General features: G+C 41.3%; 1 protein-coding gene across 1 annotated transcript in view; it reads right to left on the bottom strand.

The window, feature by feature from the left end:
• Nucleotides 1-27119, bottom strand: part of CEMIP2 (cell migration inducing hyaluronidase 2) — a 67688-nt gene that overhangs the window by 25857 nt on the left and 14712 nt on the right. Inside the window, exons 4-10 of the mRNA XM_060237461.1 lie at nucleotides 25079-25640; nucleotides 19673-19836; nucleotides 18553-18741; nucleotides 7186-7355; nucleotides 6276-6485; nucleotides 1513-1718; nucleotides 765-834 (exon numbers count right to left, since the gene is read on the bottom strand). Of these exons, the coding sequence (XP_060093444.1) occupies nucleotides 765-834; nucleotides 1513-1718; nucleotides 6276-6485; nucleotides 7186-7355; nucleotides 18553-18741; nucleotides 19673-19836; nucleotides 25079-25640 (1571 nt within the window). The remainder of the gene's footprint in view (nucleotides 1-764; nucleotides 835-1512; nucleotides 1719-6275; nucleotides 6486-7185; nucleotides 7356-18552; nucleotides 18742-19672; nucleotides 19837-25078; nucleotides 25641-27119) is intronic.

Below are 27119 nucleotides of genomic sequence, written 5' to 3' on the forward strand. Positions count from 1 at the left end.
TATCTCAAGTGTCAAAATGTTTGCCCAGAATACACTGCATATTTAAACAGTTCCAAAAGGCATATTGCTTTTCGCAATGTCATCACATTGCTCCTGCCTAGCTTGCAAAATCCCTGGTTTTCAAATTCTCCAGACTCCTGCAGATTTTATAAACAACACAATTAAACTGAACAAGCTAATACTCCTGTCCATTAAGAATATAAGAATAATTACACAAGTCCATTGAGGATATGAAAAAGTAGTAATAATTTTAAGTCTACACACATTCTCAGATTTAATAAAATATTTGTTCTGTTTTTAACTGGAATTCCACAGCAAGAATAACTGCACTGGTGTTCTTCTAGTTTTATGTCAACTCATTTTTATACCAGCTCATTTTTCCAGTTTTAGGAGTATGCTCATAGCCACATCCATATATTTTTATTTATTGGACCTTTCAGTTCTCTGGCAAAAACATTCTCTAGAAAAAGTGACACACTTTGTATTTTCTATTACATTAGCTCTCAAACTATAGTTTCAATAGGATATACTTTAGAATGCTATAGTATGGAGCTGTATTGTCTTCTAAAGATGACATTCACAGTGCAAGTCTATACAACATAAGGCCATTGTGCAAATTTAGGGCAAAATTTTTATCAGATGCCACAATACCAGGTTAACAGAAAAATGAAATCTCCATTTTAAAAAGTGACCTTCACACAATAGAATAAATGCTTTTGTTTGAGAGAGTGTGACTAGTCCATCACAATGCCCAGAAATCTCACCTGTGAGCCTGCAGCTACATTATTTATAAGGTGATTGTTGGGATGAGCAATCCAAAAGGTTGAAACAGCCCTGCAACATATTAGTGAAATACAATGAACATTACGAAAGACTCATCTTACAAAGTTACCAGCTTCAGTATCAAGTAATAGGTTTTTTACATGCAACATGCTTTGCCTTTTCAAAGTTCTCCATGCTTCGAGTTTCAGTGCTTAAAACAGTGCATATGTCAACATATCAATTTCTGGCAACAAACTGGGAAACTCTTAATCTGTCTTTCATAAAGGAACTTGCTTTCCTATACTGAGAATTAAAGAGGAGAAGTAAAAGTTGATCAATGAGGATGAAAAACCTTCTTGTCGCATTAATAGTATTCGTTAAAAATGAATTTCAGAATGCTAAACATTTTACTCCGAAAGATAGGAATGTTGTATGTGTTTTACTTCTGAAAATCGATATTGAAGCTTTAGTTATGCACAAAATTTAATCTTATTAAGATACCTTTTGGGATAAAATTTTCTTAAGGTCATGCAATGAGTTTCATGGAGCAGCAGCGAAAGTTCTTAATCTGGTTTTTCTATGACCAAACAAAAATTAGTACCCATTATACCACACTACCTCCTTAAATTCATCAACATTTAAGTCCTTAGTGGGTAGCTTGACCTTTGAAAAAAATTGCCCCTGAACAGTGGGCAAGACAATATGCACAGCACTTGTAACTTTTTGTCCTTTATATAGACAGCTACTCACATGCAGTCTGTGGCTGGTACTGGCAAGTATTTTCCATACACTTGATCCCTGATAGCCAGGCACATTGTGCTATTCCTGTCTGTGGGAAGCAGTGTGCCTGGTTTGGTGACCAGCCCTAGATTATGAAACAGTATATTCCTCTGTTCAATGCCGTCCTCCATGAAAAAACAATGGCCTAGTGTATCATAGCCAATGGTGTCTTTAATCTGCAGAAATAAAAGTTTGGGATGTCATTCCCAACTGCCGCTACATTACTTTTTTACTATCTTGGTGTTATTGCTATTTGTGAGTGTCAGCAATGGAGGAGATAAACTTAACAACACTCCCACCCCACACAAATAATTGCTGCGCAACTGCAGAAGCTTAGCTAAAATGTCAAGTTCTTGTGATATATGTTAAAAGAATAGTGAGTATATCTTGTCATCACTATTTCTCCAGACAACTCTATAAACAGATGGAAAGAATCTTGACCCTTAGGTGTCAATCACAATGCCAGGGTACTTTTAAAAATCTAAGTAAATAGTAGTTAAAAGCCTGGAACCCACTAGGGGTACCAGATTGTCGTCAGTTATCCTGCAGCAAACTGGGGAGTCAAACTTTGTTTCTCTTTGCACAGTTAGTCCATGTCTGAGTTAACTTTGGTTAGTCATTTAAACCAATGTCCATATCTGAGTTGATTTAACTATGCTTTCCCTTAAAAGCAACTTAACAGAATTAATAATTGCCCAAACAACCCAGCATCACTATATAATGCCTATTTCTACCTAAACCTACCCAATATTTCTAAGTTGTCACCAGAAACCTTGCTTTAGGTACCCCTACATTCTGAGACTTGAACATGGCAACTCAAGAAAAGGCCTTCTCCATTGTGGCATCAAAACTCTAAAATCCCCTTCCCAGGGAGAATCATCTGCCTTCCTCTATTGTTGTCTTCTACCAGTAGGGTGACCATAATGTCTGAAGGCCAGCCAGGGACACCTTTGGGGGGGGAAGGTCGCGCGCCGCCGGAAACAGGAAGTGACGTCACTTCCGGTTACGTCACTTCCGGTGATGTCATGCCACCGCCGGAAACAGGAAGGGACACCACTTCCTGTGACATCATTTCCCCGCGTCACCTGCCGGAAACGGGAAGTGACATCACTTCCCCCAAATGACATCATTTCCCCCAAATGCCACTGCCGTAAACAGGAAGTGACTTCACAGCACTTCCTGTGACGTCCTCAAAAATCCCCCAAATATCACCGCCGGAAACAATTTTGTTCTCAAATCCTGTATATACTTCATCAGTATATGGGATAAGGCACTTTCTCAACTGTGCTGCATAATGCAGCCTATTTATTTTGTCCTGTTTGCTCTGTTGGCTCTATCTGCGCCACCTTCATCACTTTCAGGGTGTGGATCCCCCAGTGGGGTGGTCTCCCGACTCCCTCCGCCGGCTGTTTCTGATAGCCCTGCGCCCCCTCTTTCATTTGATATGTGTCCCGTGTGGGTGCCACCCTCCCGCCGGGAGATGCCGCAAAATGAGCCCCCTTGAGGCTTATGGCGGCAGGGCTCGGGGGAAGCGAGCTAGACTGCTGTTCTTTTGAGGGGTTATAAAGTGTTTCGAGCCCGTCCCTGTGGCATCGGTCCCATCATTGTGGGACCCAGGGGGCCGGCGCAGCGGCCCGCCGAAGCAGCCTGTCACTAATAACACAGGTCGAGATGCAGGACAGGAACCCGGAAGTGACCGACCGGAAGAAGGAAGGAAGGAAGGAAGGAAGGAAGGGAGGGAGGGAGGGAGGGAGGGAAGGAAGGAAGGGAGGGAGGGAGGGAGGGAGGGAAGGAAGGAAGGGAGGGAGGGAGGGAGGGAGGGAGGGAGGGAGGGAGGGAAGGAAGGAAGGAAGGAAGGAAGAAAGGAAGGAAGGGAGGAGGGAGGGAAGGAAGGAAGGAAGGAAGGGAGGAGGGAGGGAAGGAAGGAAGGAAGGAAGGAAGGGAGGAGGGAGGGAGGGAGGGAAGGAAGGAAGGGAGGGAGGGAAGGAAGGAAGAAAGGAAGGAAGAAAGGAAGGGAGGGGGGAGAAAGGAAGACCGCCCCCTCCCACCAGCCCCCCCCCACTTTAGGCCCCCACCCTCCCTGCTTACCTTCTTCCAGGGCGGGTGACGGCCTCTCCTCCCGGCGGCTGGTGCTGCTGGCGAGGCTGGCGGCGGCTGCGGAGGCCGGGGAGGGCCTCCGCTGGTCTCTGGAGGACCTCCAGCGACCAGCGCCGGCCTCTCCGTGGCCTCCGCGGGTCGGCGCTGGTCACTGGAGGCCCTCCAGAGTCTCTGGAAGGCCTTCCGGGACCAGCACCGGCTGCTGCGCGGCCTCTCCGCGGCCTCCGCTGGTCGCTGGAGGCCCTCCAGAGTCTCTGGAGGGCCTCCAGCGACCAGCGGAGGCCGCGGAGAGGCCTTCGCTGGTCGGCGCCGGTCCCGGAAGGCCCTCCAGAGTCTCTCTGCGACCAGTGGAGGCTGCGGAGGGTCTCCAGCGACCAGTGGAGGCCGCGGAGAGGCCGCGGAGCAGCCGGCGCTGGTCCTGGAAGGCCTTCCAAAGACTCTGGAGGGCCTTCCGGGACCAGCGCCGACCAGCGAAGGCCTCTCCGTGGCCTCCGCTGGTCGCTGGAGGCCCTCCAGAGACTCTGGAGGGTCTCCAGCGACCAGCGGAGGCCGCGGAGAGGCCGCGGAGCAGCCGGCGCTGGTCCCGGAAGGCCTTCCAGAGACTCTGGAGGGCCTTCCGAGACCAGCGCCGACCAGCGAAGGCCTCTCCGCGGCCTCCGCTGGTCGCTGGAGGCCCTAGAGACTCTGGAGGGTCTCCAGCGACCAGCGGAGGCCGCGGAGCAGCCGGCGCTGGTCCCGGAAGGCCTTCCAGAGACTCTGGAGGGTCTCCAGCGACCAGCGGAGGCCGCGGAGCAGCCGGCGCTGGTCCCGGAAGGCCTTCCAGAGACTCTGGGGGGCCTTCCGGGACCAGCGCCGACCAGCGAAGGCCTCTCCGCGGCCTCCGCTGGTCGCTGGAGGCCCTCCAGAGACTCTGGAGGGTCTCCAGCGACCAGCGGAGGCCGCGGAGAGGCCGCAGAGCAGCCGGCGCTGGTCCCGGAAGGCCTTTCAGAGTCTCTGGAAGGCCTTCCGGGACCAGCGCCGGCTGCTCCGCGGCCTCTCCGCGGCCTCCACTGGTCGCTGGAGACCCTCCAGAATCTCTGGAGGGCCTCCAGCGACCAGCGGAGGCCGCAGAGAGGCCTTCGCTGGTCGGCGCTGGTCCCGGAAGGCCCTCCAGAGTCTCTGAAAGGCCTTCCGGGACCAGTGCCGGCTGCTCTGCGGCCTCTCCGCGGCCTCCGCTGGTCGCTGGAGACCCTCCAGAGTCTCTGGAGGGCCTCCAGCGACCAGCGGAGGCCGCGGAGAGGCCTTCGCTGGTCGGCGCTGGTCCCGGAAGGCCCCCCAGAGTCTCTGGAAGGCCTTCCGGGACCAGCGCCGGCTGCTCCGCGGCCTCCGCTGGTCGCTGGAGACCCTCCAGAGTCTCTGGAAGGCCTTCCGGGACCAGCGCCGGCTGCTCCGCGGCCTCTCCGCGGCCTCCGCTGGTCGCTGGAGACCCTCCAGAGTCTCTGGAGGGCCTCCAGCGACCAGCGGAGGCCACGGAGAGGCCTTCGCTGGTCGGCGCTGGTCCCGGAAGGCCCTCCAGAGTCTTTGGAAGGCCTTCCGGGACCAGCGCCGGCTGCTCCGCGGCCTCTCCGCGGCCTCCACTGGTCGCTGGAGACCCTCCAGAGTCTCTGGAGGGCCTCCAGCGACCAGCGGAGGCCGCGGAGAGGCCTTCGCTGGTCGGCGCTGGTCCCGGAAGGCCCTCCAGAGTCTCTGGAAGGCCTTCCGGGACCAGCGCCGGCTGCTCCGTGGCCTCTCCGCGGCCTCCACTGGTCGCTGGAGGCCCTCCAGAGTCTCTGACATAGTGTTTGACATATTCTACTGTTTGCCACCTTGAGGTCCAGAGTTGGGTCAAAAGCCAAAAGGAAATACTTTAAATGTACATGCAGTGAAAACCATGCACAGAAGTATGCTGAAGCAATCATATTACCAAGATAAAAAAGTAGTTCTTAATGTCAGCTACAAAATACCAGATTTATCATGGTTCTTGAATACACAAATTTATCGTGGTTCTTGAAGGCTCTAAGCTTTGGAAAAATGAAGATCAAACTGCCATTATCATTAGAAGCAGCCCCATGAATGCTTAAGTCCTAAAGTTAGACATGGCATAACTCTTCACAGTCACCAATATCAAAAGTGACATATGGATCAGGATTAGATCAATCAGCAGGAAGGAGTCCTCTCTGACCACCTGGGGACCTGCAAGGATGGGGACTGTAGTAAGAAGGACAACTGGATAAGACTGAGTGAAAGAGATGGCTTGATCCAAAGGCAGGTCAATTCCCCCAATCCACCTCTAGATACTTATGCAGATGTAATGCCACTTGACTCCCTTACCATGCCTGGGAAATTTAGAACAGATAGGTTATGCTATCTGAAGAGAAAACTGAAAATGAGATAGTTTATCCAGAGCCCCATTGCAGCCTCATACGTTTGTTTCAGAGTGGATGCAGCCCAGATGCTGCTCCCTTTGAGAAGAGGGATTCTCCTTCTCCCCTAAATTGCCTTACAGTTGGAACCAACAGTTCTACGTAGCACAATTTCACTAGTTATTACACTAAAAATAAATTAAAGAACAACATTTTGCTCTTCACAACTCTCTTTACATTTATCACTATTCTTACCAACAAGCCATTTGTTGCATGAATGGCCACACATCTGGAGAAGCAGTGATGAATTGAGAGACCATCTAGGTAAGTCTTATAGCTGTACCCTCCTTTCTCGTCCACATCTCCACAGAGGTGAAAGTGAATAGAGTAAGATCCTTGCACTTGTTGACCCATTTGCTTGAGTTCCACATAGGAAAGATGTACAGATGTAAAATTCCTCACAATCTGAAAGAGAATTATTGAACAATTACTTTTTCTTAAAAAAAAAAGATTAATGTTTTGTTCGTTTACACTCATATGGCATCTATCTCATTCTTGTGCAAACATAACATTAAAGATCATGCAAATATAACCATATACATGACTAATAGCCATAAGATGAAATTCAGTTGCTTGTAGTTACAAAAGCGAGGGTCACTGATAGGGTACATACTTAGCATGAAAAAATAACAAGTTCAGTTACTAGCACTTCATGGTCTAAGGTTCTTGGTTAACAATGCGTGGAATCTATTAACTAACCCGATTGGTAACACAGGGCTAGATGGCTGTTAAAATGCTGCTTGGTCACACAATGCTACTCTGTTTTCATGCAACCTTTACAAACTTAAAAACCCTTTTCCAGATCAGTCAAGAACAACCTGAAAATAAAATATCTAAATATGCAAGCTTTCATAATCTTAAAGAAAACCACAAGAATGCTGTATAGTTGTTTTTACTTTCCCATGTACCTCAGGATCCTTCCTTAATCCTGACTTTTTAAAATATGCTTTTTAGACAGTTGATTTAGGCTTCTGAGAAATACTCTATGCAGGACAAACTATTAGCTGGCAAATACAAGGCTCTCTCAAATAAACAATCTTATGGTACATTTTCAGTCTGATGCTGAGTTGACAATGAGCAAATGAATTCCCCCCCAACCCCATACCTTGATATGTCCACCGAAAGTATCATAATTGAAGAACTGGCAGTCCTTGCTAGTATAGCATGAATCTTCTGTTTCTCCCTTAACTAAGATGTTCCTGGTGAGAACTCCAACCTCTGCTCTCATGTCTACTCCATCAATAATTTCTCCTGTATGATGGAACTGAGGAGTTTCTGTTTCAGTTGATGTATGGAGAAAGCAAGTTAGAGAAAGAAAATACTGGTTGCTTATCTAATAATGAATATGTATAACCTGCAAAACTTAACTGACTGTTCCACTGACAGGATTTGTCCCTGTCCAGAGATATAAAGGCTTGGGGGAAAGTTCAGGAGGTTTCTCCTTATTTCCTCCCCCCGCCCCCACCACTTCCTATAAACTATTTCTTCTTTTGGAATAGTGGAATTTTTTTATGACAAGGTTTTACTCATTCAAAATATTTAATATGAAAATCTTTATGAGACATACCACTAGATAATTATACTTTCTTTGGACACTGTAGACATGCACATTTAAATTAAAAAAATATCTTGAAAATATGCTTTGACAAATGTGGTCCAAAAGTAACCTACAATTCTGATACACATAACTGAAGATCTTAATTTTTCCAATGATAGAAAGTTTAGCTTGATACCCAAACATGCTGCTAGTCCGATTTTAAGTGTATAGAACCATTTATGTGCAAATACATTAAGTGTATAGAACCATTTATGTGCAAATACATACACTGCCTTTTGTTTATTACAAAATTTGAGTTTTCTACTTTAAACTTTTGTTTTTCTTACCTCTCAGATGAACAAAAAAATCCACTAAGATATATCTGATGAAATCCCATATGATGCAGAAATTTGCAGCTCAATCAAATACTTATTTCAAAGGACATTTTCTTGGGAGTAAGTCCCAGTGGTAAAATGGGATTTATTTCTGAATTAACTTGCTTAAGACTGCATCCCCATTCTTAATTTTTTTAATAACTATTTCAAATCATACAATTGGATATGCTAAGTTATAAATTATACATAGTATGATGTTAAAGCAGTAAAATCAGGCCTAATAAAAATACAAGTTGTTACGTGTATTTTAATCCCCTCCTTCCCCCCGAAACCCTGCCTCACCATGGCTTCAAAGTTTCTACAAAGGTGACATGCCCAGCCTTGTCTAAACATCACAAAATCCCTTAATACTTGGATCTAAATCTCAGTCTTCTCTCTCTCTTTTCTGAAAGAAACAGCAGCTATACAATGGCAGTGTAACCAGCATTGAAGATGAGAGAGAGATGAGAAACTCCTGGGAAAAGAGGCCAATTAAAAAGAAAGGTACTCTGTTTCTACTGTAGAGACTGTCGGATTTGCTAAGATGGCAGTACTAAGATACAAAAGACCACCCCTAGGTATATGCTGGACAGTAAAATTTGCCATCAACTTCAGCTTTTCCCTGTGGTCTTCTCACGATATCACTCATGTTTCTTTAATGGCTACTCATATACCACATAACTCTACTAAACTGACAATTTACTGCCAAGGTCCAGTGCCAGAAGCAAAGTAATCATCATAATACTTGAAATTTAACACTCAACAGGAACCTCCACCTGAAAATATGATGGGAGATGATGTACTGGCCAGACAGTTGAGGGGAAGGAGAAGGAATGTTAGTGGTCACTGCACATTCCTACTCCAAAACAATAGGCCCTGGATATGGAGTGAACAGGGGGAAATGCCACCTGATGTTATACCTGCTGAGCACATTATTTGGATAAAGTACATTAAGGATTTCAAATATGCCTGACCTTACTAGAGACTTATTAGGACTGGTGCAAGTCTTCAGCTGAAAACTTGAATAAAGGTAACTCTATTGGGCTTGTTTAAAGATGTTATTTGTATCAAAGAATGCTACATACTGTGAACTATGAATATATAAATACTGAATAAAATAAATACAAAATAACAACGAAATTACTTGTGGGAGTGGTCTCAAGAATTAAAATCTTAATAACAAAAATGGTCATAACTGCCTACCCATGAGAAATCTCAAGAATGAATGACTCAGCTGGAGGGCGTATTGTCATAGCATTCAAAATATACTCATCTAGAGTCCATTTCATTATGTTTGCTGAAGTTTTACATTTTTTAAAAAAGTTATGTTTAAATATACATTAAATGTTGAGGTGGGATAGTGATGAGGGGTGTACCAAAAAAATTCCTTTCCCCCCAATTTGGGTCTATTGGACCCGAAAAATATTGATATTCCAGAATACCAACATTGGTAATTTATTCAGCTCCATTATACCCTATGGGGACTGTCAGTGAGTTCAGAAGACATAAAACTTTAACTCTGTTAGTTTTGAGTTCACTCGGTTAGTTGAGTTCATTTGGCAGGTCATGCTGCCGTGGCAGTGTGACTTGGCACATTCAGAAGGCATTTTAACCATGTATGAATAAAAGTCAAATAATACTGGCTTTGGGTGCAGCTATTTTGGTAGCCAAATCAGTTTGGCTGTATTTAGCTGAATAAATACCAAAAAAATCTTGAAAAGGTATTTTTGGGGCATTTATTCAGCTTGGTATACACCAAGCACACATCCCTAATGCTGACATTAGAAAGCTAAGGTAATAGTCTCAGAAGTGCAAGTGAAAATATTGGCTTCTGGAACTTAGTATATCCCATGGTTGCACAGTAATAATTTTAGAGCTATTTGCAGTACATAATGGCAGTACAAAATGGTAGTGGCAATTAAATGCACAATATTTTAGTTCTGCACAATGCCAACATCTTATGTGCTTTTATTGTTTAGTATAAAGTATATGGCATGTAGCTCCACAAAAGTCAGTATATAAAGATGCTAAAATATACTGAAAACTTCTTCCATAGATTCTCTTTTACTCCGATTTTCTAAAAAAGTTTCAAAAATAAAGTGATACTCAATTAGCATGCAAACTATAAAAGGTAAGAGAAGGAGGCTATTCCTGATGTTAAAAGCTAAGCTGATTCTCTTGTACCCAAGGCCAGCAAGACTGTAAAAGGCCAAGAGAAGAAAGTAGAAAGTGATGAGGATCTTGACACATTTTTGGAACACTGAATGAAATTGGACATTAAATGAATATAAAGCCGAAGAACTCCTTCCATATGGGAATAATTTACTTGCTTTCCCTTGTTCGTGTGAGAAAGTTGGCACAAGTTTTCTGCAGATGCTGAAGTCTGAGGACTAAAAGAAGCACAGAAAAAAATTACTATAAGATGAACAGTTTCAAACGGAAGGGGCAGTACTTTACACAGCAAAAATCACCCGAGAAAATACTCAGGATTAAAATAAAATTAAATGCAAGATCTTTAAGAGGAAACAAAATTTCTAAGCAGTGTTTAGATGCTAAAGCTGTGTACTCTTGCACAAAAGTGAACAGAACAATGCTCTTTGAGTGTACTTGTCTGATTTGCTATTACACTACTGTTACATCAATTACTTCAACTCTTCCACTATTTTCCTAGTCAACTGTAGACACCTGAACTCTCAGTTACCTTCAATATATCCCTTAATCATATTTCCACATGTCCTTGTGCCTTACTTTTACTCTGTTCCAGTAATCAGTTGACTTTTCTTTTTCTAGATAAGTCTGGAAAAGGCTGCTCAGAGAAGCAGTGAATAGTTGTCAGTTTTCTTTATTTTTTTTTCCCAACGCACTTGGGAGACTACAGGAAAAAGCTGTGCAAGATTTGTAAAAAAATTAGAGGAATGTGATCATGGATGCACAACAGGGTTATAGATGAAAAAGAACACCTCTCTTACAAAATTTTGAAGTATTCAGGTGATGTATATTTGAGTATTTCTAAAAATCTATTTTATTATATTTATACCACTTTAAAAAGATTTACAAGTTTATATTTTATGAGTATTTTATTCTTTATTATGTTAATCTATATTGTTTAGGAGCAGGATAGAAATATTTTACATAAATTAAGTGCACTCACTTTGGAACAACATGCCAGATATAATATGGAAAGTTCCTGCATTCTTTTCCTTCCACAAAGAATGCAAAGTGAAATTATTTTGTCACGTTTAATGGAAATAACAAATATCCCAGGCAGCTGCTGCAGTTCTAACAATGTATTTTTATTTGTATGTTTAACTATGTTTTTAATTGTGTACATTTCTATTTGTAAGTTGTCTTAGGCATTATGGAAAGGATATAAATATTTCAAACAAATAAATAATTACAGTCGCTGACAGATTATGAAGCATGACTAGCATTTGAGGGCTTACATATCTCAGACCTAAACTCAGACAACAGGTCCACTTTGTGAGGCAATTGTGTTTCTGTTGATTCTGGCTACGTCCAGTGTGAGTGACAGCCATGCACCTTTGAACACCCACCAACACAGATGACTGGGCCTCAAATTCCCATAGATGCTTTAAGGTCACATCCCTGTCAATCAAACTTTATGTATTTTTCACAAAATGCAAACAGAATACTTGCATGCTCACAGCAAACTATGTGATTTTTGATGTCAGATAAAGGGCTGCTTTACACCAAGGGCCAACACACACTTTGACATTAGAAATCTCTGGACTGCAGTTTTAAACAAAAGGGACTGGACCACAACTGCACAATCTCTCACCAGACCTTTCTCTTGAATCCAGCTATCTCCTTACACCAGCCTTAACTGTAGCTATACTTCACTGCGGCAGTGATGAGAACCACAGCTAAAGCTAAACAAGGCAATTTGCAGATGACACTAACTTCATCAGAAAATTATTCTTAGTAATTATTTTTGTGATTTCATTTTTCTGTGGCTTATTTTCAAATACAGTAAAGCTTGCTACATGCCTGGCTGATGCCTAGCTAATGTCAGCCTTCTATACTTTAATGTGGATTCCCTATAGTTAAAAATATTAAAAAGTCATTTTAAAAAACATGATTTTCCCTTGAAACAGCCACTTTGTACAACATTGTGGTAAGCATGCATCTATGAATCATCCAACCTTGCACTGGAGGTTCATACGCCATTGTTACCCAAGTAGAGTGGTACCATCTAGTCAAGTGTCACAGATTCAAAAAGAAACATCTTGCATGAACTGTTATTTAATGAAAGGGCTATTCCAATATTGACACGGACCATTAAATAAACGTTTTTGTTCTCCTAGAGGTATACACACTTGCTAGAAGCAGTTGCAGTTGCTAGAAGCAGACTTCAAGAAACATAATATAAATCCCTATGTAGATGTAGATGTGTGAAATGGTATGATATATTTCCTATCTTATCAGATCTGGAAGCTAAGCAGGGTCAAAACTTGGATGGGAAACTACCAAGGAAGACTCTGTAAAGGAAGAAAATGGTAAACCACGTCTGCTTTCTATTAGCCTCTTTTGCTGGGGGGTCCCCATAAATTAATTGCGACTTGACAGCACATACTTAACATACGTAGATACACTTGTGTCTCAGGGTATGGAGGTACCAGTAAAATAGCTCCATTGTAGTATATATGCATGCAGAAACACTAACTTGCACAGCATCATGTTCATTCCTTAGCCTTGTCTTTCAATCCCGCCCCCTTCTGCTCATTTCTCCACTATCAAATGAATAGTTTGAGAAGTACAAAAGACAGTGTAGCTGAGAAGGCACAAAAGGGAGAGAGAGAGATGCCTGTAATGGACACCAAAGACTAGCATACTTTTTGTGACTTAAGGTTTTTTTGACTACAGCCCACCCATCTTCACCTGGCAAGTGCGACTGAAGAAGATGAAAATAAGTTCACTATATTATTATATGAAAGCACTTTCCTTTTAAGAATTGGGACAGGGTTGCTATTAAACCACTGAGGGAGCAAATGTCTAACAAGAAAGGTCATCACCCATAGAACAAATGCGCAAATGAGCATCTAATTTAAAAAACGTTTAACATTTATAACTAGTGATTATTTGTAAGGAAGATTAATAGGGTGAGAGCGTAGACTGACAGCAAGCGATCTGGAAGAACCTGATGAGAGTGGTGGGAGATCAAAGAGAAAGTAAAACATTGATTTCCCAACAAAATAAAGTTTGAGTCCACTGGCACCTGTAAGCCCAATAGAGTTTTATTCAAGATATAAGTTTTCATGTGCATGCACACTTCTTCAGATACAAGAAGTGTGCGTGCAAACAAAAACCTATACCTTGAATAAAACTCTGTTGGTCTTAAAGATGCCACTGGACTCAAAACTGTGTTCTGCTGCTTCAGACTAACATAACCACCCACCTGAATCAGTTTTCCAATAGGTCATTCTTTGCGCCAAATGCATCTCCCTGGCAACTGATATCATCATTACACCACATGACATGAGCTTTCAGACATTAGCAGCACAATCCTAAACCAAGAATATAAACTGCTCAACTAAAAACCACACCTGTATAACTCAGATATACCAATGTAACTCAAAAGTATGATGGTCTTGTACCAGCACAGGAACCAGAAATGTACAGCACTAGAAGCATGCCGGGGGAAAAGAATGTTTGTTCAGAGTAAAAAGTGACCCATGACACTTAAACACTGGTGAAAATGATCACATAACTATGAGTACTCCTACCAATCTCAATGGGAGTGAAAGACAAAGTCCTCTTCCATCTCTTACCAAATGATCACATAACTATGAGTACTCCTACCAATCTCAATGGGAGTGAAAGACAAAGTCCTCCATCTCTTACCACAGCTACGCATACACAACAGCTCTGCAACTTAAGATACCGAGTGAGTCTGCATCCTGTCACAAATCTCCTAAGAAATATAGGTTATACATATACACATGCCAGCCAGGATGCTCACAGCTCAGATAAGAAAAGCATGAGGGCTACATTTCTCTGCCCTCACGTCAGGCACTCTTAGGAACACACTGACAGTGGGGAGGGAAGCTTCTGTGACAAGAGCAATAGAGAAAAAACACTTTGCACAAACAGCCAAGAACAACAAACATTATTACAGTGTACTGCTAACACTACTCTGCTCAGAACCCTTACAGGTACTCACCCTCAGGACACAAAGACCAACCTAGACTCTTCACTTATCTAACTGGAATGGAAGGACAATGTACACCATAAAGGTAGACAAGACAATGGAATCCTCTGCCTCAAATTCTGACTGCTGCAAATGTCTCTTTCCTTCTGCTTCAGAGACCTGCATGTACTGCGTATCGGTTCAAGTAATCCTCCTCACTCTGTAGTTGCTAGCAGTGTCTGCAGTACAGGGGGCACAGAGAATTTTTTTAAAAAAATTTCATTTGATTTATATCCCGCCCTACCCCACCGAAGCGGGCTCAGGGCGGCTTCCAGCATGCAGAAAGGGCGGGGGGGCTTTACAATATGTTGCAAACAAGCTTGTGATACTGACAAGGCATACGCTGCATTACCTGAGCAAGACAAGTTGGGGAAACAAGGAATTCAACTATATTTCTGGCAAACACCAGCCATCTCAACCAACACTGCTCCTGGCCAAACATTCATGGACCCTTTTGCCCTGCAGGATCAGAGCTCCATGAAGCAGCCCAAATACCACAGAGTTCCAGCCCCTCTCCCCACAAGGAATGGTAACTATTGGCTCAGTGACTTTAATAAGTCAATCTCAATATAAGGGAAACCTCAAGAACAAGAGAAGGAAAATATAGGAGATGGAAGAGCTTGTAAGCAGTGCCACCCTCTCAAATCCATAGCTTACACCATGTATAGAACAGAATGCCTGAACCTGCTTGTAGACTGTTGCTATGCAAAACATTACTCATGTCCTTGTTTCTCTGCTGGCACTTTCAAGGCAACACACCAACAGGGATAGATACAAAGTGGACTTGATCCACAATGCAGTGCTGGGTCTATAGCATGCATGACGCACAATTTTGGTTGTCCATATTTATCTAGCTTCTCTGCTGTGGGGTTGCCAACTCATTCTAGCCTATCTTGGCATAACTGGAAGCTGCTACTGGAACCTACCAAGGGTGGGGCGATCCTGGTCCTAAGTAATGCCCAAGACATGGTGAAAAATGTAAAAGTGACTGCACCACTTGGGAGCAGTGACCATAATCTTATTGATTTCACCATTTATATAACTAGGGAGCTGCCCCAAAAGACCAACACAATGTCTTTTAACTTTAAAAGGGGTAAATTCTATGAGATGAGGAGGCATGTGAAGAGGAAACTGAAAGGAAAGGTAAATACAGTCAAAACCCTTGGGAAAGCTTGGAGGCTATTTAAAACTACAATCCTAGAAGCTCAGTTAAAATATATACTACAAGTTAGGAAAGGCACAAATAGGTATAAGAAAAGCCTGCATGATTAACAAACAAAGTACAGGATGCTGTAAAAGGTAAGAAGTATTCCTTTAAGTGGTGGAAAACTAATCCAAGTAAGGTTAATAAAAGAGAACACAGGCTGTGGCAAATCAAATGCATGACTGTGATCAGGCAGGCAAAAAGGGACTATGAGGAACATATTGCAAAAGACATAAAGACCAACAATAAAAATTTCTTCAAATAGATTAGAAGCAGGAAACCAACCAAGGAGACAGTGGGGCCCTTGGATGACCAAGGGGTAAAATGATTATTGAAGGAGGATAGGGAAATGGCTGAGAAGTTGAATACATTTTTTGCCTCCATCTTCACTGTAGAAGATGAGAAGTGTTTGCCCACTCCAAAACCGCTGATTTTGGAAGGGGTGTTGAAGGACCTGAGTCAGATTGAGGACACAAGAGAGGAGGCCCTACAACTGATAGACAAATTAAAAACTAATAAGTCACCAGACCCAGATGGCATACATCCAAGAGTTCTGAAAGATCTCCTGACAAAAATATGTAATCTTTCATTGAATTCTGCCTCCATTCCTGAGGACTGAAAGGTAGCAAATGTCACCCCCATCTTTAAAAAGGGTTCCAGAGGAGCTCCGGGAAATTACAGTCAGTCTGACTTCAATACCGAGGAAAGTTGGTAGAAACCATTATCAAAGAGGGAATGAGTAGGCACATTGATGAACACAAGTTATTGAGGAAGACTCAGCATGGGTTCTGTAAGGGAAGATTTTGTCTCACTAACCTGTTACAGTTAGTTGAGGGGGTGAACAAACATGTGGACAAAGGGGACCCAATAGATGTTGTTTACCTTGACTTCCAGAAAGCTTTTAATAAAGTTCTTAGTCAAAAGCTCCTTAGTAAGCTCAAGAGTCGTGGAGTAAAAGGACAAGCCCTCTTGTGGATTAAAAACTGGCTAATTAATAGCAAACAGAGAGTGAGTATAAATGGGCAATTTTTGCAGTTGAAGATGGTAAGCAGTGGGGTGCCACAAGGCTCAGTACTGGGTCCCATGTTCTTGTTCATTAATGATTTGGAGTTGGGAGTAAGCAGTGAAGTGGCTAAGTTTACACATGACACTAAATTGTTCAGGGTGGTGAGAACCAGAGAGGATTGTGAGACATTCCAAGGGATCTGTTGAGGCTGGGTGAGTGGGCATCAACGTGGCAGATGAGGTTCAATGTGGCCAAGTGCAAAGTAGTACACATTGGGGCCAAAAATCCCAGCTACAAATTCAAGTTGATAACGTATGAACTGGCAGAGACTGACCAAGAGGAAGATCTTGGAGTCGTGGTAGATAACTCACTGAAAATTTCAAGACAGTGTGCGATTGCAATAAAAAAGGCCAATGCCATGCTGTGAATTATTAGAAAGGGAACTGAAAACAAATCAGTCAATATCATAATGCCCCTGTATAAATGGATGGTGCGGTCTCACTTGTACAATTTTTCAAGTGTACAATTCTGGTCACTGCACCTCAAAAAAGATATCATAGCATTGGAAAAAGTGCAGAAAAGGGCAACTAAAATGATTAAAGGGTTGGAACACTTTCCCTATGAAGAAAGGTTAAAACGCTTGGGGCTCTTTAGCTTGGAGAAACGTCGACTGCGGGGTGACATGATAAAGGTTTACAAGATTATGCATGCGATAGAGAAGGTAGAGAAAGAAGTTCTTTTTTCTCTTTCTCACAATACGAGAACTTGTGGGCATTCAATGAAATTGCTGAGCAGTCGGGTTAGAACGGATAAAAGGAAGTGCTTCTTCACTCAATGATTAACATGTGGAATTCACTGCCACAGAAGGTGGTGGTTGCTACAAGCATAGACAGCTTCAAGAGGGGAATGAATAAGCATATGGAGCAGAGGTCCATAAGTGGTTATTAGCCACAGCTTATCAATGGAACTCTCTGGGGCAGTGATGCTCTGTATTCTGGTGCTTGGGGGGGGACACAGTGGAAGGGCTTCTAGCCCCACTGGTGGACCTCTTGATGGCACTTGGGTTTGTTTTGGGGGGTTTTGGCCACTGCGTGACGCAGACTGTTGGACTGGATGGGCTATTGGCCTGATCCAACATGACTTCTCTTATGTCCTTATGCTTCAAGAGCAGTAGTTTGACCAGCATACTTGTACTTATGGGCATGGAGTCACGGTAACAGTTCTACATGTAACTCTTCCATCTGCTGGCAGCTTTTAAAAGCACAAGAGAGCTGGCAATCCTGTTCTTAATACAGATCAGATAAATTCTATTATTGATGCTAGTCAATAAATATTTGGATAGTTTCACAGGTGTATCTGTTTTAATGGGCTTTAATGGATAAAGATTTATGTCCATACCTTGTTGATTATTAACCTCAACTATATTTTAGTCTGAAAGTCACAGGGAGAAGTACTGGTGTGGCCTAGCAAAAAAGGGGAAGAATCATCCTAGTTCACAATTCCTACAGCTGATGTAACAAAACTATGGATTACAATATCAATCAGTTAAGAATAGTGGGGAAATTCACTCCTGAAAGGAGAAAGAGAGTTCCCAATTGCTTAACTTCAGCAAAGAGATCTGAGTCTCATGTCACCCCCAGTCAAGATGAAAATCATGTCTGCTATACATTCATATATCACATTAAGCAATACATTCTCCCTCCCCAGCAGACATTTTACAAAACTCCGTAGGAAGAAGCCGTAGAGACACTAGGAATGAAAAATGCCTGTAGAATTAAGAAACCCAGAGCCACTGAGTGAAAGAAAAGTTAAAAAACAGAAACTATTCTCTACAAAGAGTGAACTATATTTTAGTTACACCCAGAGCAAAAATAGAGATGTAAGCCAATCACAAATGCCACACATAACATCTGAATCTTCCTTTACATAGAAAGGACGTGTGCATATGTCAGGGTCAAATGAGGATTTAGACAAAAATGGATATTAAGCTGATTTTAAAAACCAGAACAGATTTTAAAAACCAGAAAATCACATAATCACATAAGTGCATTAATTTAAGGCAGCAGTGCTATAGATAAAAAGAAAATGCAAATCTTGATATATATTCTACCCTTCCCAACCCCCTCCCCTTCAGCTGTCATACCTCTAACTTTGACTTGAAATCTGTTGCATTCTGGACATGGAAGGAGTGTGAATTCTTCTGCCTGATGCATTGAATAATCAGTGCTTGCAACAATAATCTGGTCTTCAGCTTTCCAAGTACTAACATCTTCCAACAGATCCAGTATGACTCCATGGACTACTTCAACCTGGAAACCTGACTTCTGGACACCTTAGATCAATAAAGGAAACAACTAAGGAAAAGACTCTTATAAAATGCCGTTTTATTATTTATTTAAGAATTATTATTATTATTATTAAAAGAATTTTAAACTATGAACACCAATACTGGAAGAATGCCAATAGCCCAACAACCATTATGTAGCACATTTTCCCTTTACTGTTCCTAAAAGCCACACTGTTCCCTATGGTCACCTGGTTTTGAGGAAGATTGTGACCAGTTATGAGACATGACAGATGCACACTACTAATTTTTGCTTATGGCCACAGGGCAGAAATAGAGCAGCCTGCTTTCTCTTCCAAACTGGACGGACCTCAAACGCACTCACCTCTTCTTTAAAAATATGTACTAGTACAGTTATTACTTAGCACATCATTAATGAAAAGAGCTGCCAAGGCTATAGATTCTTGTTCCTACTTAAAGACAAGAAGGAGGCCAAGGATGCAATGCAACTGCCACACTCTTGCATATAAATGCCGTATTATCACCCACCTTTAGTTGCTGTAACAGCAAATGCTCTAGTTTAATGGAAAAACATGCCCCCCACAAGTTACTAGGTGTGGACATATACCAAATATTGCCAGAAATGTATTTCACATGGATATTTAGAGGGAAAAAATCTTACTTCATAGAAAAATAAAAAACAGCAAATGATACCAAAATAAAACACAGCCAGGGCCAAAAATAACAGCACAGGAGCAGAACAGAATATGTAATCCCATTCAATCTGGATTTTTTTAAATTTTAAAAATAACACAATTTTTGGCTTCCAGCCAGATCACAGAATGCCATGCCATGAAGAGAGCACAGGTGTACAACAGAAAGCTGCTTTCAGCGTTAACAAGCACCAGCTGCAAAAGATTTCAAGCATTTCATTACGTACCTGTTTTTAAAAAAAAAAAAAAAAAAAAAAAAGCCTTACCATCAATCCATTCACTGAAAGCTCTCACAGCAAACCTTTGACCATCAATTGTGAAGAACTCCCGTTGTGCAAGAGCTCTCCCTCTTGTGTTGTGGTTTTCATAGTCTCTTAGAGATTCATTACAATCTCCATCTCCAATTACACCAACTATGGCCCAGGCTTGCCTGCAAAAAACAAAGCATGTATTTTAAATAGAAAGTATTCTCCTAAGTGCAAAACAAAGAATCCTCAGGACACTAGTATTACACAGTTGCAAATAAAATGAAAGCAGTAAACCTGCTAGAGGTGGTGGCAGAAAATGTTAGATTTCAATTAAACCTTTGAAAATCAGTATCTTTAGAATGGAGCCATACAAATAGATTCATATGCCATAACACTATAAAGGAAAAAAGATAAATAACAACTCTATTTTTTAAACAAAATATTTCCACAGCTGACTTAATTTAGCTATATATTCTGTTGCATTTAGAGCATTACTAGAGGTGGATCTCTTTCAGAAAATTCCACTAAGTGGAGAACATGACTGTGCAGAAAGTATTGCAACATATAACAGGAGGCAATACCAATGTACTGAAGGTGAAAATTGTGTTAGACACTGGATGTCACTCTAGCTTAGTACACAGCAAAAAGGAGTGGAGAACAAAATGTATGGTACTTATAAACAGGGAAAACTGATAATATGCCTCCTAGTCAGAACTAAAGTCTTCCACAGTCCTATTGATAACAGACTCTCAGGACCATAACAAGACATTTCATCAGGATGGTATAAAACCCTCATTGTTGACTAACTATAAATTGCTTGCTCAAAGTCATAAAGCAAGGCAACGTCCTCCTCCCCGGTTCTTAAAAGCCTATACCACTCTGACATAACATTCATGCCTTTATAGTTACTCTTGATTTTCCTCCTATTAGTTTTAACATAATCCAGCTCTGACTTGGGAGCAGTGAAGTCAAGGGAATTAGTCTCTCTACCATCCTTCTTTCCCTTCAACTTGCTTGCCTACTGGTATCAACATTTCCAGCAACTTTCAAAACTAGAGAGCTAAATTTAGACAGAACAAGTTTATTCATGAAAAACAATGCCTGGCATTTTAATATATATTCTATTCTATAAGTACTTTCTTAAAAATATGTCCAATCATGAATAGCCTATTGTAACTCAGACTACTTTGTATATGGTTGTATGACATACAGATCAACCTTGCGCATGTTTACGCCAAGCAGGAGCCAGTTAAATGTCTTTGTATCACTGCTACTGTAAGGCATACTCCTGGCACTGGATTACAACATGGGTGGGAAGATTTACACAGCAGAGGGAATGCAAGTCTCCTCACCCAAAACAAGATAGCTCAGATATTTAACTATAACCACCATGGAGCTTAATGCAGAATATTGTATTAGCGCATGCACACCACACCGTGCATGTCAGAGCTACAAATACTCACTTGCATAGCTGCCATCCTCTGTTATATGTGTGACCTATTTATTATCCTGATTGTGCATCCACATCATGTCTACTTCCCCAGAAATGAATTTATGAACATTTCTCTGCTGGCATGAATTCTGTGGAAAAGCATGGAGACAGCATGGGTGCACAAGGCAGGACAGCAAATAGACCATGCACAGAATACAGCAGTGTGGCAACCATGCAAACTGCAACTAGCATAGAAAGATATGAGTACAAGCTAGCTCAGTGAAAACTGACATATATTTAACACTGAATGCTACAGAAACAAAGGAGAACCTACAAGGGAAACTTCTGTATCTTCATCCCTGCTTCTGAAGTTTCTAACTTGCCCACTTGACCAACTGGAAAATGGGTATATTTCCAGTATGCCAAACTGCTTGACTATTTAGAGAAACACCTGTCTGATCCATCTGACCATGTCCACCTTCTAGCAACTTAGCCAATCCATGTATATGCTGAGAGTGTCCTTCAGATATTCTGCTCAAATTAAAAGCAGGTGTCCCTCTGTCCAGTATTTCACTTGTCACTCAGAGAAACCAAACTTCCCTGGACACTACCAATTTTCTTAAACCATGAACCATTTCTAATGTTGAACTGCCCCCAGTTATCTGCAAACTCTTCTCCTAACTAACGGAAAAAAGACATGCCAGGAAATAATTACACAGAATTTGTGAAAGATCCCAGAACATAGCCTTACTGTATTGTTTATACAACCCATTGGTCAGAGGTAATCTTAATCCAAGTATCTAAAAACTGACAGCCAATTTTCCAAGTGGGATTTCTGGGAGAAAGTGAGACATGTAGATGAGGATAAGTCACACTCTTGCCTGCATTACTGGTGGTATGCACCCATCAAACTTTAAAAGACCTGTCCATTTAGTTTACTTTCCCTGCAAATACGTAAGTATTAGGAAGGACTTTATTTCTGTTATCCTTCCTGAGGCATACATGGCCACTATAAAACTCTCAGTCTTTATAGAGTCTTCCATCTGTGCAGCAGTCATTCTGATCCAAGGGAATCAACAGTCAAAGCACCAACAAGTGTGTCTACTTTCTCAAGCTAACATGACACATTCTGTGAGGAAATAAAGCTCATAAAAAGAGGAGAAGATTCAGATTTGTAGCTTTGGAAATCTTACTGAAGCAGAAGCTGGAGCAGGTGAGAAGGCAAGATTCACACTCAACAGCCTATAAGACATACAACGCAATCCTAAACAGAATCACATTATTCTAAATCCATTAGAATCAGTGGGTTTAGTGGAGTATATTTCTATTTAGAATTGCACTCTTAGGGGAAACACTCCAACCTATTTATAGCCTTGTCTAACAACCTCTAGTGAGAGAATCTGTATCCTCTTTCTTATCTGAATTCTATGAATTTGAGAAAGAGGTGGATCTAGAAACTCTGGCATAATTGCTGGAACCCCTGTAGGGAAGGGCTGGAACAGGAGATCAAGATGATAGATGTTTCCCTTTCCTACCTAGAGCTTTATATACTTCCTCACCACCACCTATTGAATGGCTGTAAGCAGAAATCAACCATTACAACAATGCTGAGCCTTTTCTATATTGGCAGGCTTTGCTTTGCATAAAAATCTTGTTAGCTTGTAATTAAATGTGGTTTTAAAATCCATCAAAATCAGAGTGAACACTTTTCACCTATATGTTAGGGAATCAGGAATTCTCTTGACTCATCTCTACTCCAGGCAAGACTTCTGAGGTGATGGGGGGAGTGGTTTTGCAATGGTGGAGTACATGGATAAGGGATGCCTTCTATCCCAGTATCAAAGGAGGTTGGCCTCTACCACTTGAGGGTCTTCCAGCCTTCACCCTCTCACCTGACATTATCACCTCACACTTTGTTCTCGCCTTTTATCAAAGAAGGAACGTTCTTCCAAGTTCACAGCAAGGCATTTTGTTCAGCAATGACTGCTTGCACAATATATCTCATGACCCATACCTTCCTACCTGACTCTAGAGAATGGGCGGCCAAACTGTGGCTCTTTCACGCATACTTTGTGACTCTCAAAGCCCCTACCACCCTGTCAGAAGGCATTTGTTTCTTTAAATTACTTCCCCAAGTCAAGCCAGCTGGCGGCTTGGAGAATGCATTTTAAAAAGTTGCTTTCTTTCCAACTCTTTATCCCCAATGTTTGTTTCCTTCCTTCTCTCTTGCAGCTCTTATACATCTGACATTCATGTCTTACAGCTCTCAAACATCTGATGTTTATTTTATGTGGCTCTTACGTTACGCAAGTTTGGCCACCTCTACTCTAGAGACTTTCCTTCTTTTTATCCTCATAACAATCCTATGGTGATAATAGGTTGAGAGTTGTAGGCCAACTCACTTTCCCCTCATACTTCAAAGTAAAGTATGGCTTGAATCTGGCCATCACAGTTCCCAGTTCTGTTCCCTAACCACTACACAAAACTGGCCTTGTCTGCCTGCTTAACAAAGGCAGGAAGGTGATGGGGAACTACAGGGAAGTTTTCATCACCCAGGTGAATACTTTTTGCCTAACCTTCTTGTCCCAATACCTAATCCAATGCAGAATGATCTCTTATCCTGAAGCTATAAAGACTAGAAACAAGTCACTTTTAACAATGTTTCATGTTAACAGCAACAAAACAATTCAAAAAAATCATTCTCACCTGAAGTAATACTAATGCAACTGTGGCTGGCATAAGAATATCATTCACACTCATACATTTGTGTATACATTTACTTAGCATTCTGTCTTAGTTCTTAAATATTGGGTTACTAAATATTAGCAGCAAAAATAATGAAGAAGTCTTACTCATCTTCTAAAACCACAGGTAGCCAGTAAAAAAGTTAAAATAGCTTGGCTAAAAGAACTATAATGTTTTTCAAACAAACATTCCAGATTTTTCTTTCAACCATTTCCAAGACTATAAAAGCGAAAATAAATCAATCACAACATGTTACCACATTATATTTGTATTCCAAACCTTTCTCTCCTTTTTCTCACTCTTACTAACATTCAGTAGTAAGTAAAGCACTTCAAGGAATCTTAACAGGAATGGCATGCTTTCATGATCCAGGGGCAGAATTCAAAATAGGCCCACTTCTCAAAAGACAATTTTCATATGCAGATAATATTTCAATGTGGGGACACTGTACACACATGAATAAATGCGTCTTGTTTGCTGTGGATGTACATGGTAGGACCCTACTGCAACTGCAGCAACTGTCACCAAGAAGCTGCTGCCTGAGGCCCAGGAGGGGAAAACAGTTGTTAAAATAGTTTCTGTAAATCATACAATTTTAAAACTAAAGCTGTAGAAGAATTTATATTTTTTATAAAAATGGGAGAAGGTATACTGCCATATATTTAGTAGATAAATATGTATGTATAAACCAGGAATTGAGACTGTCACAGAATGGGTCTATTTCCCTGCAGCCCTCCAACTCATGGAAACAAAACGTATTGAATTGGGAGTAAGGCTACAACCTGAAGGGAAATCAGCAGCAAACATTATTCCTCTCAACTCTTGCATAAGTGTGAATGGAATAAGAGAAAAGGAAAATATGTGCATCCCCTTCTAGCCATAGCCCTGTGAGCCACTTTGTACTCTGTTACCAGGAGTCTTCCAGCCCTCAGAAGCAGCCTTTCAGGTGATGCAGGGGAAAGGAAGATACAATCCATTCACAGTTCACAACACATGAACCTATATTTTTACACCTTATCATCAATATTATTGAGTATGAAGATAATTTCAAGTTTACTTTTGTAGATATGCCAAATTTATACCCTTCAATCATCAAACTAAAAATTTCCCTTGTAACACTTCCAGCAAAATACTATTGAAAGGAAAAATGATGCAGAACTATAAACAGAATTTACTTTATACAGGAATTTTCAAATAAGACATTTTGCTTCAGCAAAAGCAAAGGAAGAGTTTCCCCCCTCTTTTACCTATAACTTAATCCTTTGATGAGCTTACTTCCCAGAAGATTCTGTATGGTTGTTCTGGTTTCATCCAGTAAGCTTTTAGCAGCTGAATCTCCTACAGCAACAGCAACAATGCGACCAAGTTCTAGGCCTTTTAGAAACTCCTGAAGTCTTCTGCTTTCATTTTGAGATTCATGAGTATCAAATTTATCTGTCAACAAAACTTGTGCAGTATCTTGGTCAATTACCCTCACATTTAGGCCTCTGGAAAACTCCTTCTCAAAGGAATATGAGCCAGATGCAAGTCCTGAGGAATGCAGAGTTTTTGACAGAGAAGTCCATGATAACTTCTGAGTTCCATGCAGTTCCAGTGTTCCATCAGGGCCCACACCCACAAATTTTTTGCCAAATGTTGGCACATAATCACCTTCTTCCAGTTTACCATACAATATTATAGTTGCTTTGGATTTATAGCGGCATTTCTCTGCTCCAATATGAAGCGCTCCACCATCCTTTATCAGGATAAAACGTGTTCGTAGAGTAGTATTTCTGGATCCCTGTTTGTCATCACCAAAGACCAGTAGTCCTGCAAGAAACAGTATTTCTGGTAAGCAAGCTATTAAATTAGCAGTATTTGTTTAGAGAAATACAACCACATTGTGTTGAAAAATATATATGTATACTCATAACTGCACTAACTATGGAATTTAAACATTTGTAAACATTTTACTCTAAGTACACAAGTAAGATTAATGGAACAATGAGCATTGTTCAGCATGTCAAGAAATATCAGAACAAAGGCCTTATCTGAGAGGCTGAACAAAGCATTCTGTACTGCTTGCCATGTCTGATCATGTCCTTGCAAAGTTACCAACCAAATCCTGCTGAGTAAGCCTCCTACACAATGACAGAGAAGTACTTTTAATTTGTTTACATTTTATGTACTTGGAATAGGAACAGGAAATTGCCAAAAGGAGCCCTGAGAATCAAGATGAAAACAGACCAGAACAATAAAGTCAACAGACCCATACAGGAAAACTTTGGGAGGCAGATATATATGGTAGCTTTCAAGGTTTAAAAAAAGCAACAGTGAGAGCTAGTGTGGTGTAACCATTACAGTCTGACTAGGAGCTGGAAATGCTAAATTCAAACCCCCAATTTCCATTAAGGTTGCTGGATGACCTTAGACTGGACACAAACACTCTGCACAAGTTTGTTGTAAGGATAAATTGGAGGAGAGTAAAAACATTGTACAATACCTTTAGTTCTTTGGAAGTATGAGATAAAAGTGTACCAAACAAATAAGTTTAAGGAAGAAGGGAATAAGTTAGGAGTCGCTGTCTGTTTTAACAACAATGCTCTGGGTGATGTTTTCCGAAGTCCAAAGACAAACAGATGTCAGAGGAACAGCTATAGTACAAAAAAGCTGCTAAGAGTTAATGCAGTAACTAACCCAGAGACAACAAAAACATAACAATGCTTCCAATTAGTTATTGAACTGAGCTATACTATCAGCTGAAAAAATGGAGCTTAAACAACTACTGGGGGGGGGGGGGGAAGTCCTATATGCACATGGTAAAGTTGCCGATGTTCCTATATTATTCCTCACGGGTTTTTGACACTTGGATCTATTATCATTGCACAACATCCTTTTGTTCTCCATAGTACCATCTCAAGTTCCATTCTACAAAGAAAATTGTGACATGCTGTTTCCACTGTATAGGAAGTACACTGGGAGGAAACTTCCTTTAGGAGGAGCTGCTTGAATTGCTGTTCTGAAATTGCATACTCTGTTCTCTATTCTTAGAAATCACAAGGATGTACTGGAGTCCTCCCAAATGCGAATTTCCTTTATTCCCAGGGTAAGAGACATCATTTCTTGAAATTCTGTTAATATCTACAACTGACATTCAAAAACTTCTGACATGTAATACATCGTTGTGCAGTTATCACTAAGCTAATTGTTTTGTTGAAAAGACACAGCTTTTTTGCTTCCTCAAAATGCAATTATGTAAAACTTTAAAATGCTGCAGGATTCCAAAACAAGTGTTTCATGTTTAAAAGG

The sequence above is a fragment of the Heteronotia binoei genome, chromosome 4 (genome assembly GCF_032191835.1).
Source record: "Heteronotia binoei isolate CCM8104 ecotype False Entrance Well chromosome 4, APGP_CSIRO_Hbin_v1, whole genome shotgun sequence".
Lineage (NCBI taxonomy): Eukaryota > Metazoa > Chordata > Lepidosauria > Squamata > Gekkonidae > Heteronotia > Heteronotia binoei.